The 13,474-nt window shown below is 47.8% G+C and overlaps 2 protein-coding genes across 3 annotated transcripts; one reads left to right on the top strand and one right to left on the bottom strand.

Annotated features, from left to right (window-relative positions):
- The first annotated feature begins 4,335 nt into the window (after positions 1-4,335).
- On the top strand, positions 4,336-8,009 carry LOC119105979 (PITH domain-containing protein GA19395). 2 transcript variants are annotated; one of them, XM_037229571.1, is made up of 6 exons: positions 4,336-4,375; positions 4,776-5,001; positions 5,438-5,481; positions 5,708-5,785; positions 6,881-6,985; positions 7,567-8,009. In XM_037229571.1, exons 2-6 carry the CDS (start codon positions 4,807-4,809, stop codon positions 7,781-7,783), a joined length of 639 nt encoding a protein of 212 aa, XP_037085466.1. In that variant the 5' UTR covers positions 4,336-4,375; positions 4,776-4,806; the 3' UTR covers positions 7,784-8,009. The 2 variants fall into 2 exon arrangements, with proteins under 2 accessions (XP_037085466.1, XP_037085465.1); XM_037229570.1 differs by having other exon boundaries at positions 4,338-4,363; positions 7,567-7,783.
- Positions 8,010-8,438: 429 nt separating this feature from the next.
- LOC119106098 (40S ribosomal protein S12) lies at positions 8,439-12,794 on the bottom strand. The gene is made up of 4 exons (XM_037229695.1): positions 12,725-12,794; positions 12,582-12,619; positions 9,103-9,349; positions 8,439-8,697 (listed from the first exon to the last, which is right to left on the bottom strand). Exons 2-4 carry the CDS (start codon positions 12,596-12,598, stop codon positions 8,527-8,529), a joined length of 435 nt encoding a protein of 144 aa, XP_037085590.1. The 5' UTR covers positions 12,599-12,619; positions 12,725-12,794; the 3' UTR covers positions 8,439-8,526.
- Between the last annotated feature and the right edge of the window lie 680 nt (positions 12,795-13,474).

Genomic DNA, 13,474 nt, shown 5'->3' with positions numbered 1-13,474 from the left:
TAGCAGCTAAGTGGCTTGGTACCTGCGCACCTAGGTATCTACTCACTTATCCAGGGATGAAGGGAATTGGTTGGAGGACGTCATTGATTGTTCCTAACCCTTGATGACAACAAAGACGGGGACGACACTCTAACTTTTATTTTCATTTCAATGCAGTAAACAAAAAAATTAGATCTCCATAGCCAATTTCTGACACTAGGCCCTTCTCATAAGACAGTGAAGACATCAATCATGCAATACTTCATTGGACCCAGGCATCGCATTATTAGTTGTCATATCGCGATCAAACTCAACAGCTGTTCTGACGTGCAATTCTATCGGCGCTTCCAAAGTTTGAATACAATCTTCAGGCAATGCTGGGCGGGCGAGGGTATTCCTGGAAAGGAAGAAGGTAGACCGCAGAACTGACGCTTGATTGGTCGAGGTATCTTCAGAATTGCCGGTCGGATGGGAGCCCGTGAGCGCGGGCCCGGCGGGCGAAAATTCGTGATTACAATAGAAATGGTTCAGAGCAGGGGCCATCATCACAGCCTGGGAAATTGGTCAGGCGGGCGGCTCTGTAACGTTAGGCGGTGACATCACAAAGTCGCGCTGGCTTGAGCAGCGGCGTTGCATGGCAACGCCGACTGCGTCGTTTGGAAAACAGCAGGCACGCAGAAATGCTGTCGTCGGTCTTGTCTATTATCGTGCGGCGTGGCACCAAGTTTGTATTGTTATGTAGCCTCGGTGCGTGCTATTATGTCGCGGGTCGGAAAAATTCGAAGTGGTGTGAGAGCATTGGGCAAGAGTGAGCATCAAAGGCGGTTTTTTGGCAGCAAGATGCCATCCTGTGAGGCAGCTTCTTGCAAAGATGTTAAACGGCGCAATGAAGGCACTTAAGCTTTTTACATTTCTAAAAAAAACGATCCAACTGTCATGAAAACATGAGTGCACAGTTGCTCTTGGACTAACAATAAATGTTGAGAATGCGGTAACCTGATCTGATCATTTTCAGGATCGTGACTGATCCTGGCCCTCTGGTTAAGACCAGTCCCAAACCCAATGTTAAATGCCTTCGACCAAGTGCAGTTCCTTCCATGCAACTGGACATCGCCGGCACGCCGAAGTGAGTATGTGTGTGCTTAAGAAGGAAAGTTACCGTCTGTTTTATGCAGAGATCTTTCAACCCGATTTACAGTTTAACGCATGCGCAATCCATGCCCATCCGTGCAGTTTGCAGACTACAATACGAGATTCAAACGAGACTTTCCAACCATAATCTTGTTTACAAAGTGGGGCCTGACTACCACACAAGTGGTACAGCCATCTATGCTACACTGGCGAAGGGAGTGCGTGTCAGGGGTGGAGCCAGGGTTAGCGACGGGGGAGGGCAAGTTTGCACGAGCGAGTCCCAAACCCATTGACAACACATCTGTGCACTGTGAACTGACTAATAGACACCCCCAACCGCTAATAAATACAGTACCTAGCGCACCAATGAGCTACCAGTATTGGTTTGCGCTGGTGCCTTGAACATTTCTTTCAGCCGCGTGCCGTACATGTTCGTCCGCCTATATGCGAGCCTTATTACTAATGAGCCACTTTTGGACTCTGCGTGTCACTGTCCATGCTAGTGTTTGAGATTTCAAACGAAAGGTATTTACCTGGTCACCAAAGTTCGGGATTACGTACAGTAAAATCATGGTAAAAAAATGCTGGTGTGCCTAAACCTTAGACCTTGAACCTCACGTGCAGAGACGAATGGAGGTGGGAGGGCTCGGAGGGCCGCGCTGTTCTCGTGTATTTTTGCATCGGAAAACAGTAGTGGCGGCGCCACCCCCCTGGGGCAACCGATGCACTGAAATGGGACCATGAAACGGGACCATCCAGACAAATCCGTGGCTATCGCCAGGAGCGGTGGATATGAGAATGATGCATGCAGTGCAGCACTCGTCGGCCATTGACCGTCCCTCTTACCCACTCGGATTATGTCACGCTGGACCACCAAAAAGCATTTGTGTATGAAAACAAGCATGAGATAACCCAAAAAAGGGCATGTCCGGGTCCAACACGTTTTGCTGTCGCAATAAGAAGCAACATTGGTGACTTGTAATACGGTCTGATTAATGCGTCTGTCAGGTACGTGGAAATGACTGTGTTTCGTTGTGTCACAGACCTAAGATCCAGCTGTGGTGGAGGTCGCAGAGCATGCGGACAACGCGGAAGCCGCCTACCAGCAAACAGTCGTGAGGCCTCCAGTGCCCGTCCCGAACGGGTTCGGTGAGGACGGCGGGGTCAACGAGTCGGGCGAAGACACGCTCCATGGTGGTGACGGCGAGAGGACCGAAAATGGCCCCCGCCGCGGCGACGAGATGGACGAGGTCAACATCCAGCACGGGGCGCTGACCCTGGTTGCCGGCTTCGTGGCGGTGCAAAGTGCAAACACCTCGATCCAAGTATGGGACTGTCGACCCGAGAGACACCACCCAGCTGTGCGCCAGACAGGTGGATACACGCGATTAGCCAGGGTGGTCTGATGGTACCGTTGCCGGCCTGGACGAGCGTTGTCGAGGCTTTTTCAAGATCGTGTTCCAGCTAGTGATGGGCTGAGGCAGGGACGGAGACATTGGTATTGTCGACCGCCTCACAAAGCTCCTGCTGAGAAAGTTTTGCGCTGGACAAACGGATTACTCGGTAGCTGGTGACAACGCGCATCCATCTGCGCCTCGGATGGCTTAATCGGGCTGGGGTTGAGCGAACTGCTGCCAGGCGCGTAGCCAAATAGGTGCGACATCAGGTGGACAGCGTTAAGTGAACATCGTTGTGCTTATGTGAACAAAAGTAAGTGACCTTAAGTGAGTATCGTCATGCCATCTTTGTCTTGCATGCTTGTGTGTCTGTTTGAGGCATAGACAGTTCCTTCGCAGATAAACGTTGGGGCTGTTTCAGACTGGTTATCATGTCGCATAACCCTAGATTTAAGCTGAAAATTATACACTTGTGTTCTCCACCCCCCCCCCCCCCCTCCCTGTTTGCTTTGTGTCCTCGCCAAGTGTGCACATTGAAGTGTATGCTGGGCGCAAGAATCGTTTTAGTAAAATACAGTGAATTATGAGCCATACGTGTGTTCGATGAACTGGCTGTATGGCGTAACGGATATTTTCTTGATTAACGCCACGCGCCACGACCTCCGGAGGCTTCGTGTCACAATCGATGCAATGTGCAATGTCCACAATGTCCTATGTTCTACCAGACAGCACACCTCTTCCGTCGTCTCAAACTGCCTCCATCACACACCAGTGCAACCCGGCGCGTCATTATACATAATGCTGAGGTTCAGCGCGACAGTTCGGATGATGATTCTGGTGCCGGTCAGTTCCCCTTTGCCAGTGGCTGGGCATTGGGCAGGCTCGCCAGCCTGCATTTAGGCAGCTGTAGGCTGGCTAAATTCAATACATCGCCATAGACTCAATGTTTGACATCCTCAGCAAGTGGGAGTGCCATGGCACACAGGCTCTCGGTTCTTAGGCCTATGTTAGCTGTTATGCACCCAGCGTGGCTAAAACACCCCCTTTCATATCTCCTGATAAAACTTCTTAAAGCACCCTGTGGCGATCACCAGATGCATTTGTTTGTAAGTGCACCGGTGTAGCAGACGCGAAGATAATGCAGGCGGAGAGGTGATGCCAGGCTGCGACTTTGTGACCTCACGGTAACAGTGAAGGGAAAGTGCTGGAAAAATCCCCGGATGATCATACCTTACTACATGGCCTTGGTTCAGAGTGAGTTAACGTATTTCGTGATCGCTTGATGTCCATCACGCATAGAACTGACTTTTCGCACGAGATTCTGCATTTTTGCACTTTCTTACCTCCAAGGCTGCCAATCTGTGTATGCTTGACACGTGCAACCATCTGAAAGGTTTTTGGAGGGTGCATAAGCCCGGTACGTAACCGCCCTGTGTTTTGGAGGGCGTAGAAGCCCGGTGTGTAACCGTCCTACGTTTGGAGGGCATAAACGCACTGCCTATAACAAAATGTTATTTATGTGCCCACAAATACACTAGGACGAACCACGAAGTCGCAAAGAAATAATTGTTCCCAGATTTTGAAAGAACATAACAGTCAACCACATTATGTTACGTCGTGCCCTGTTTGAACTCGTGAAACATCGGCGAAGTTGTGTCGGGGAAAGTCGTATGAAACGTACGTCGGCATTTTCTTGAAATACTTGCAGTAGTTGAGGACCATCCAAGGTCATGGTGATAAAAATGAGACCCGTTACCCGACGCAGGTAAGACAAAATAACGCGCAAGCACGACCGACGAAATCCTGCATATCGATAAACGTGGGTTAGGTCGGATGTCATACCCGGGCGTGTCTGTGTGAGAGCCGGCGTATGTTTGCATAAGCCGCCCACATTTTCCATGTTCTCCCCCAGCTCTGATCAGTTTTTGGAACTATTTTTGAGCCATCTTTGTTTGCTGTATTGCTATTAATATCCTCTGCCATTTTCTCCGCATGCACTATTTCCGGGCCCCCAGGTTTGATTCCCTTTTGTTCCCTTATCTTCCAGTCATGATGTTCCTCATTGCTAATATTGGCACTATATTACCTGAATTTGCGTCTTATTCCAGCAGCCATGGTCTCCTCACATATTCATGTGTTGCCTTATCATGCAGGCCATTCATTTACAGTGTTTAATGTGTTTAAGTTGACCCCATCCTTTATTCCTTTTTTATTGACATTGTTTTCCCTGGTTGTACCCAGCATAACCAAACCCACCATATTTTTCAGCCTTAGCTAGTGGGCACTGCCAGAGCCCAAGATGGGTGGTCATGACCACCATCATGGAGGAGACTGTGAGCATGAAAACAATGGCATTGACCCTTCTGAAATGGGGATCATGTACAGCCTGTACCAGAAAATTGACATTGACCATGTGGTATGCCTTAATGAAGAGGAGGAGGACTCAGGCAAGCATGTGTTTAAGGCTTGGGAGGACAGGCTTGACAAGGAGAAGGTGGGCACTGTTCATTTATTAACCAATGTAATATACACAAGGTTGAGAAAGATTGACATCCGGACTTGAACCTTGAAGGGTGGTTAAAGCATCATAATTTTGGCCATTGTGGGAGCAGCAAAAAAATATGTTTGAGAACAGGTCTTTGTAACTGCTGCACTACATCCTACACTTTTGCTCTAAACTTCCCATTAAGGGAGGGAGTACAAGCCAGATAAACAGAGCTCTGCATATCCTGTAAGCAGAGTGAATTGGCAGATTACTCCATCTTGTTTTTGTGCAAAATTTGTGTTGGCTTGACTTTCCTTAACCTTTTTGTAATTTGATGACAAAGCCAGATATTTCAATTTCTATATTAGTGTATAGTCCAATGGCCCCGAACTTCGTGGATGGCCAATGAAACATTTGCATCCTTACATGATGGCCTGACTTTCAGTTTGTGGATTCAGATGCTGATGAAGAACTGCTCTTCAATATTCCGTAAGTACCAAAGTTGACAAATTATTGACTTAAAGGTTGCTGAAAGTTAAGTTAACATGCTTTTCAAGTTAAATGTCAAGCAGATCCTGTTATGGACCCCAGTATTATTCGGTTTAGTTATTGGACAAAATGTGTTGTGTGGCCCTTGTCTGCTGACCCCAGCCGTGGGCAGTGACGGAAGTGGTGGTCCGAAGGCCAGCACCTTGCAATGTTCGTATTTTGGCAGGTTTACCGGCAACATCAAACTGAAAGGCCTCATACTGATCGGAGGTGAAGAAGGCACTCACCCGTCCAAAATTCGTCTGTAAGCAGCCATAACTGTGAGCCAGGATTCTCAACTTTACCTGGCCCTCCCTCCCTCACAGACGGGGGGGGGGGGGGGAATGAGATCGTCCCTGCCTGCTGGGATGGACGCTGTATCACCGCGCAGTCTAAGTGGCCCAATTACCACTACTTATCCCGGGCTCCTCAATGGGGATGAATGTGTATTTGTCATCCCCACTTTCCCCCCCTTACCCGAACCGAAGTTTTGTAGGTGCACATATGCGAACAAAAGTCATATCTAGGTCACAGCTGAACCAGGAATTTGCGCAGGACTTAAGTGGGTGGGACACAGCTCAAAAATTTGCTCTAGTTTAGCGCGCCGGAGAACCAAATTCAGGTTAGAGAGGACCGAGTTTAGTGCACCGGAGACGCTCGCAACTTTGCAGTTTCTTGAAAGAACGCCTCGTTTCTCCGATACCATTCCACTTCGACGCGCCTGCCTCGAATTTGGAGCTATCACTGGTTCGCCGCGTACGCCCATATACGTTAGAAATTCCGTAAGGGGGACTGACACATGGCTCGGGTTCGGATATAGGTAAACACACTTCAGAAGGCCCCTCTTGCTTGAAGAGACCAGTTCCTGGACCAGGAGGCCCGCCTTATCAACCGCTCAGGCCCTGTTCCAGATCAGGAGATCCAGTTTTTTGTTAGGGGCCGCTGGCTGGTGAGGCGTAGATATCAGGTAAACCTGCCACCCCTCAATCAATCGGAAGGCCCCGTACCGGATAATGAGACCCCTCTCTGCATAGGCCAAGACACCTCTGTACTAGATCTGTATACCCCCTCAGGTCATGAACCGCTTCAGTAGGCGCATCCCTCTTCGACACGAGGCCAGTGTAGAGCAGGCAGCCTAAGCGTTGTGGTCTTAAGAGAGTTCTGCGCTTAGATAAAACTGTGGCCTGCAAAATGTCTAGGTGCATGCTCCATGAAAAGCACGCTCCCTTTTTGTCCTGCAACCATGTTTGGGGCGTGAGCTTGGCCCCTCTGGACAAGGTCCTAGGTCTTGCGGACGGAAGATTGCGTAGCTCCTTGTGCGGGGACCGGGCAGCTGTCACGACAAAAGCCTCGCCAACAGCTACAAGAACCGTCAGCACATGACCTTCGACGACATGGCGCTCGCTTGCGATCAGGAGTTCGAGCTGCACCGCGACCCCGAGGGAAAGCTGGAGTACAATACCAAGTAAGCGCTTGCTGCAGCGAGTGCGGCGCGCCCATGTCGCTTGTGTCGAATGCCTTGCAGACGGGAGTCACACAAACTGCTGGCTCCAGGTCCGTACCCACGCACCCAGGCTGGTGCCGGCACACCTCGTGATAACATATCACACATCACTGGTACGCTTGGGGTCCGGCTCCATATATTACGTTACGCATGAAGAGGGGAGGGGCGTGGTTCGAAACCAATGGGCAACAAGAAGGGGCATTGGACGGTGAACGTCGCACTCAGACGCGGTTGCGGACTATGCTGGTATTGTTCTTCGTTTTGTTTGAAAATCTGTCTGGCTTCCTCTACTGACAAGCAACATGCCTGTACTTTTTCATTTGCACCTTTAGCTCAAGTAGGGGCCAAACAGGCGTTACATTTTTGGAACGTGACGCTCAACACAACGCAACCGTGGGAACGCGGTTTTCGCCCAGTGCAAACGGTGCGTAACCGCGAGGGAGATGTCACACTTCCAAAAATGCGTAACGAAAGCTACGGACCTGCGCACCTCAGCGCCTCTTTAGCCATTGGTCGTTCACGCCTACACGCGGCCGTTGCAGAGTGGTGACTTTCTCGTCGGTCCACCACCTGACCATCCACATCCCGGGTAACATGGGCGGCGGTGAGCTGACCCGGCTGTATTACCTGGGACTGCGCGGCGAGTTCTCCCCGGCGCACCGGCACGGCGTCACAATCTGCAACTACGAGCTGCGGCCCAACGCCGCCGACCTCAAGGACAAGAGTCTGCATGAGACGGCCAACCAGCAGGTGCAGTGAGCATGGGCGGCGTCTGGTTGTGCCTGAGGACCCTCGTGCTGGCGCCATGGCGCTGGGCTGAGGCGAGTGCCGCGGAGAGGCGGCCAGTGTGGACGCGGACTTGGGCCGACGTGAGTGCGGCGAAGTGAGGAATCTCGTGACGGCATGGTCTCCTGACCGACGACGCGGTCAAAACGATGGTTATGCATTGGTGAAGAACGCTCCAATACATTTACAAGCAGACTGATTGGTTTCTGTACCACCTCGGCTGGCGTATGGTTAGATTGTGTTCAAGTGGGGTGGCGGCGGTTGTTAACGGTGACCAATGACCCGTTAGCCCCGGACGTCCACGCCTCAGGCCGAAACAAAATACCGTCAAGAACCGAAACCCGATCGATCTCATATACACAGTTACGTAAAACTCACGTTTAAGCAACTGATGAATGGCAAATTCGCCAAGGGTGAGGCGTCCCTTGATGGCATAAATAGCAGCTTTTTAGCACATATATATATATATATATATATATATATATATATATATATATATATATATATAGGCCCACCCCTGTTCGATCAACGTCCGCGCCTCCCCCATAGACCTGCGTTTTCGTCGACGTCATCGACCCACGTCATCTCAATTCGCCGACCTCGGGCCTCCTTCTCTACACACGAGACCGCTTTTTTTTGTTTATTTTCCCGGCCCCGTGTGGGTGGGTGTCTCCGGGCGGTTGGTCCGCCTCTACCGGAGATTGGAAGTGCGGCGCTCAGTTGCGGCCCTTCTTCTTCAGGTAGTCGTTGAGCACGTCGTGCGCCTGGGTCTCATTGCCCCAGTCGCGGATCACGACGCACGAGCAGCCCACTACCTTGCGCGCCTTGCCCTCGCGGTCGATTTTGCACAGGCCGGACCACTCGCCCAGCTTCTTGTTGTTGTCCACCTAGCCGAACACGGGGTGGTCAGGCGCGGGCTGCGCGTAAAGGCGGGGCGAGAAAGGCCCGTCCTAACGTTGGCATTGTCGGCCGCGAACGACAGTACCTGACACACCTAAGCTACATCCATCCAACTTGCATCACGCTGGCAAATCAACACTTTAACACATCTGAATAAACAAACTGTTAGCTTTATCTGACATGCAACAGTTTATCAGTTGCGCAAAATGCTACCTTCTGCCCAGTTTCCCTTGAATTAAAATAACAAGTAAAAGCTGCCAATTGCTTTAAAAACTAATGGCCAAAAATTACCAACCAAGCTCATCACTATGGAAACCATGTCCACAAACTCCTTGCATTTTCACATTGCCTTCTGGCGCTCCCCACAACAAAATGATCTCTATGCCACATACCTTGAACATGGGGATATTGTGCTCCACACAAAGGGCTTCAACCAGCTTGACGTAGCTGGGCTCGTCACAGTTGGCCGCCAGGATGCAGAGGTGAGCCTGACGCTTGTCGAGCGCCTTCACCGCCTCGCGCAGGCCGCGCACCAGGCCGTCCACCACCATGGCGTTCTTGAGCACTTCCTGGACTGCTGTGTGGATGTCCATCACCTCACCACCCATCACGGGGGCCGGGGCCACGGGAACAACATCTCTGTGCGAGGAGGAGATTGACATTAGGCACAGCACAACACCAGTGGGAAACCAGTGGGAAACAGGAATCCACACTATCACTTATAAAAGGACTGGTGTGAACCAAGACCTGCTGTTTGACCTGACCTGACCTGAACCAAGCTGTTTGCAAAACAACTAATAGGATCCAAGAATCTGTAGCTAAGAAGTGTCAGCTTATGAAATAACAGCCACCAAGGATCCGAAACTTCATTTTCAGAGGGAGAAATAAGAACTAGGAACCAATACTGGGAGCCAGATACATGCCTGTCTGAGCCCCAAAGCTAAACCAGGACATGGGATCTGTGACGAGCTGGGATTTTAATTGTGATTATGGGATTTTGCTGTGACCTCGCGCCGTGGCCACCTGCGTTGCTTGAGATCGTTTCAGAAAATGGCTGGAGGAAATTCCCATGGGCATGGCTGACAAAGGTCAGTATCCATTGCAGATTGGCCACCAAACATCCTAGGACACATTCCATATGGTTTGGCCCTTCAGGGAACCTGGAAGCATAGCTTGACTTCACCTGGAAGCTTGAACCAACCACCCAAGTTATGCAGTCCCATCCAGCGACCAATTTTGCATCCACCCTTTTGCCAGACAGAACCACAGAGGACGTAACATAGCATGCGATGATACAGCGCCGCTGCCCCAAGCCTGGAATTAACAACCTGCTTGTTTGTGCTTTACCTGGTCAGTATTTACCAACATCAAGTTGTTGACCAATAAATTGTGAGTAGTAAGTGCAACTACAAGGAGCATTATGCACATAGATACAGTTGTAAAAGCCTTATTCCTCAGAGAAAAGCCAGGAGAATGATGACAAAGATGGATTGATAGTGCAGGAACATACTTCTACTTGTTTTGATCAAGGGATGTTGCCAAAATGTTAACACCTATATTTCCACTGCCCTGTTTTTTCCTGAGGAGCAAAGCTATTTCTACTGTTTTATCTACCACTTATTTGCTTTCCAATCTGATTTATCCCTTTCTGATTACTGTTTAAACCCTATGGTCTTTTTGTTCTTCAGCATGTTGTAATCATCTGTCCCTGATGACTGTTATTTTTACCCCCCTCAACTTTTTTCTCATTAAACTTTGATCTGTTTGGCTTTAATCTTGAGTATGCTTGCTCTGGCTTTCTTACATTCAGCTACTTCATTTGACTTGTCTAGAGCACTGTCTTACTATTATGCCATGGTATAACAAAGGTTGATTATTATGGGCACATGAACTCCAAACAGTCACAATGTCAAAAACATGGAAGCCCCATGTCTTTGACCAGCATTAGGAAGGCTGTAGGCACTCCTGTAGGGCCTGCTTGTCATACTAACTTATTGAACTATCAGAATGGGTATAACAATGAAAACTTCTTCAAAACTACAACACAAACTGCTTGACATCGTAAACTTAAGACCAAACTACAAGTTCTCACCAATTGTCCAATCTAATAACTGCATACATCTTTGAGACTGACATCAGATTAGCTGTTTTAGCAGAAAGAACATGTGAAGCAGACTGCCCATCAAGGGGATTAATGCATTTGGAAACATTGTATGAACAGTGCTGAATCTCTAGGACTGAAATTCACTACAAACTAGGAATTGAGTGAAAATGCATCTACAAAAATAAAATAAGCATACAGTAGTCCACACTTATTTCATCAATGTGTCTTCTCCCACAAGGCTAGACAAACAACACTCCACACTAGTGCTCACTATTGAAATAAGTATGATGAAGTAACATATGTACCTCTGTCAAATGACCATTGTGGAAGGAACCTGCATCTTTGTGCATGCTCTGGCATACCCAGTTTATGTGGCATCAGTATCAACAGCACCACTTATTTCATGCAGCAACCAGCTGGGTCATAGTTGAGAATCCATCCACTGAGATGGATGTGAAAGCAACATTAGTGAGCTGGGACTGGCATATGTGACTACAAACCTGTTTCATGCTAAACAAAGTTAAATTATCATACCAGATGGAACAAAACAAATCATTAGCAGAAAATAAGAAACTTTTAGTCTCCACAGGTATTCTTACTAGAGATGACTGCAAGAACACTTCAATTCCATCAAACATCATTCACAAAGTTGAAATCAGTGGTGCCAGTGTACCAAAGACAGCTAGTTCAACCACAAAGTGCATAACAATTTAAGGCACAATTTTAGCACTGGCACAGCCAGCTGAAAATGATCAACTATACTCAATGCTGACAGACATCATTGTACCCCATGCACTGAATTTAGTTTAGTTCAACCAAATTTTCAACTTAATTTAGCATGACAGCCTGTGGTTTTTCCTTGAAACAGAGATGACAATATCAAGGCTTTTCAAATCTACTTTCTGAAATGCCCAGTGTAGGCATACATTGGTGCCTAATGTTAAAAGAAGCATTCTATATCATTTGTTGTGTTTAAGGTAGAACATACCATAAATAATGGATAGATTCATGCTCAAACCTTCAAATTTGTATAATTATGATAGCACAAACAGTATGGAAGACTGGATACACAGACATATAAGTGAATTCTTGTTGCCTTGGCCCTGTACATTTTTATGGTTCTTGGTGCAGAGTAATGTTGTAACCATGTGTAGCAATGATGCCAGGGTCACAGTTACTGCATTTGCAGCACTTGACTGTTCCCTATCCCAGTTAATTAAGTTCCAAGTTAGGAGTTAAGATGAGCAGTTTTAAATTTTTACATGTTCCACCTTTAAAATGACCAATGATGTACATCTCTTTCAACATCAGGTACCAATGTATACCATGAACAAATGCCCAGATATTTACTGACACCAATAGCTTCACTCTTAAGTTCATAAACCAGATGCTCTAAAATTCCAGTCATAATGCCACTTATATCTGACATTACTCATGCAACTTATTCATTTCACAGCCTGATTATAAATCTGGACATATTCAACATAGCCCGCATTATAGGTCTTCATCTGGAGCAAAACCACATGATTCCACCAACATGGAACTTTAGGCCATGATACATATTCAGCCACAATTGATATTTATGGCATGCCAACAGCCCTGGCCACACAGTCCACCAAGCAAAGATGGTGGAAGCACAAATCCAATATTGCCAAACCATAATTTCACAAATTATAGCCAACCATTTACCAAACGCCGACTTCGAATAGCCTAAGTCGCACAATCATCGTACACCACGTGCTGCTGTTCGCGGCACGCTGCACTTACCCTTCCACGTCAGACATGTCTGCACGATGGAATTCCTTCTGCAAGAAAAAAGAGGGTGGTTGGTCAATTCCATAAACCGGATGTCACATGTGTGGCAAAACGACATCACGATACCCTTCCATATACCAAATATCAGGACTTACAATGTGCCCGGCCTGAACAACTCGGAATCAAGCTTGAGAAGGAAGTTCAGAGGAAAGAGATGACATGTTCATGATGTAGTATCCGGGTAATGAAGATAATGTTGCGATTTTGGGGATTGATAAAAAAATTGGTTTAAAATATTGTTTGTATACATTAAATAAACAATAAAATGGCAGCAAGGTTTAGAGGCTGTAAACAAACTTCAGCTCTATGGAAATCGTAAAGGTCTGCGGCTAAACCCTTTTCATTTCCGTGGCACTCAAGAGCATTTATAACTTATTTTTAAGACAGCAGTTCAAAAAGCTGTCCGCAGTGGTTAACACACACGCGTTAACCACTGCACGCCTGGGAAACCAAAGGTACAGGGTTCCATTCTCTGGGTACCCAACCCTCCAGCCAGGATGAAATATCGGGGACACCACATGGCCCCATACACTGTATACGGTCAGGTCGCCTTAAAAAGTTCACAGCTTAAAAATGGATAAGTCTTGGAAATGGATGGACAATAATTGTTTTTTTACATGAAAGGTAATAACTTCTGGGTCCCATTTACAACCCCACCTCTCATTTCAGTGTATTTGTGATACCATCACCAAATTAGAGAGAGCAATTATCATGAAGCAGGTGAGCTTGGGGTGTATTCTTGGACTGGTTCACGAGGGACAGTATTTTGGGGGAAATTGCTACTGTCCATTTTCAATATGACGTACATGCCTAGGTGGTGGGATATCTGGTGATCTAGCTGGCCG

The sequence above is a fragment of the Pollicipes pollicipes genome, unplaced genomic scaffold (assembly GCF_011947565.3).
Source record: "Pollicipes pollicipes isolate AB1234 unplaced genomic scaffold, Ppol_2.1 Scaffold_6138;HRSCAF=7277_pilon_pilon_pilon, whole genome shotgun sequence".
Lineage (NCBI taxonomy): Eukaryota > Metazoa > Arthropoda > Thecostraca > Pollicipedomorpha > Pollicipedidae > Pollicipes > Pollicipes pollicipes.
Note: the sequence above shows the minus strand (reverse complement) of the source record. Positions and strands in the feature narration are given on the sequence as shown.

What these genes read in the sequence shown, in the direction of transcription:
- LOC119105979 (XM_037229571.1), top strand. Translation starts at nt 4,807, where the DNA reads ATGGGTGGTCATGACCACCATCATGGAGGAGACTGTGAGCATGAAAAC. An exon ending in ACAGGCTTGACAAGGAGAAG is followed by an intron (nt 5,002 to 5,437) that starts GTGGGCACTGTT and finishes CCTGACTTTCAG; the next exon opens with TTTGTGGATTCAGATGCTGA. An exon ending in CACCCGTCCAAAATTCGTCT is followed by an intron (nt 5,786 to 6,880) that starts GTAAGCAGCCAT and finishes CCTCGCCAACAG; the next exon opens with CTACAAGAACCGTCAGCACA.
- LOC119106098 (XM_037229695.1), bottom strand. An exon ending in ACAATATCCCCATGTTCAAG is followed by an intron (nt 8,698 to 9,102) that starts GTATGTGGCATA and finishes GTGTTCGGCTAG; the next exon opens with GTGGACAACAACAAGAAGCT.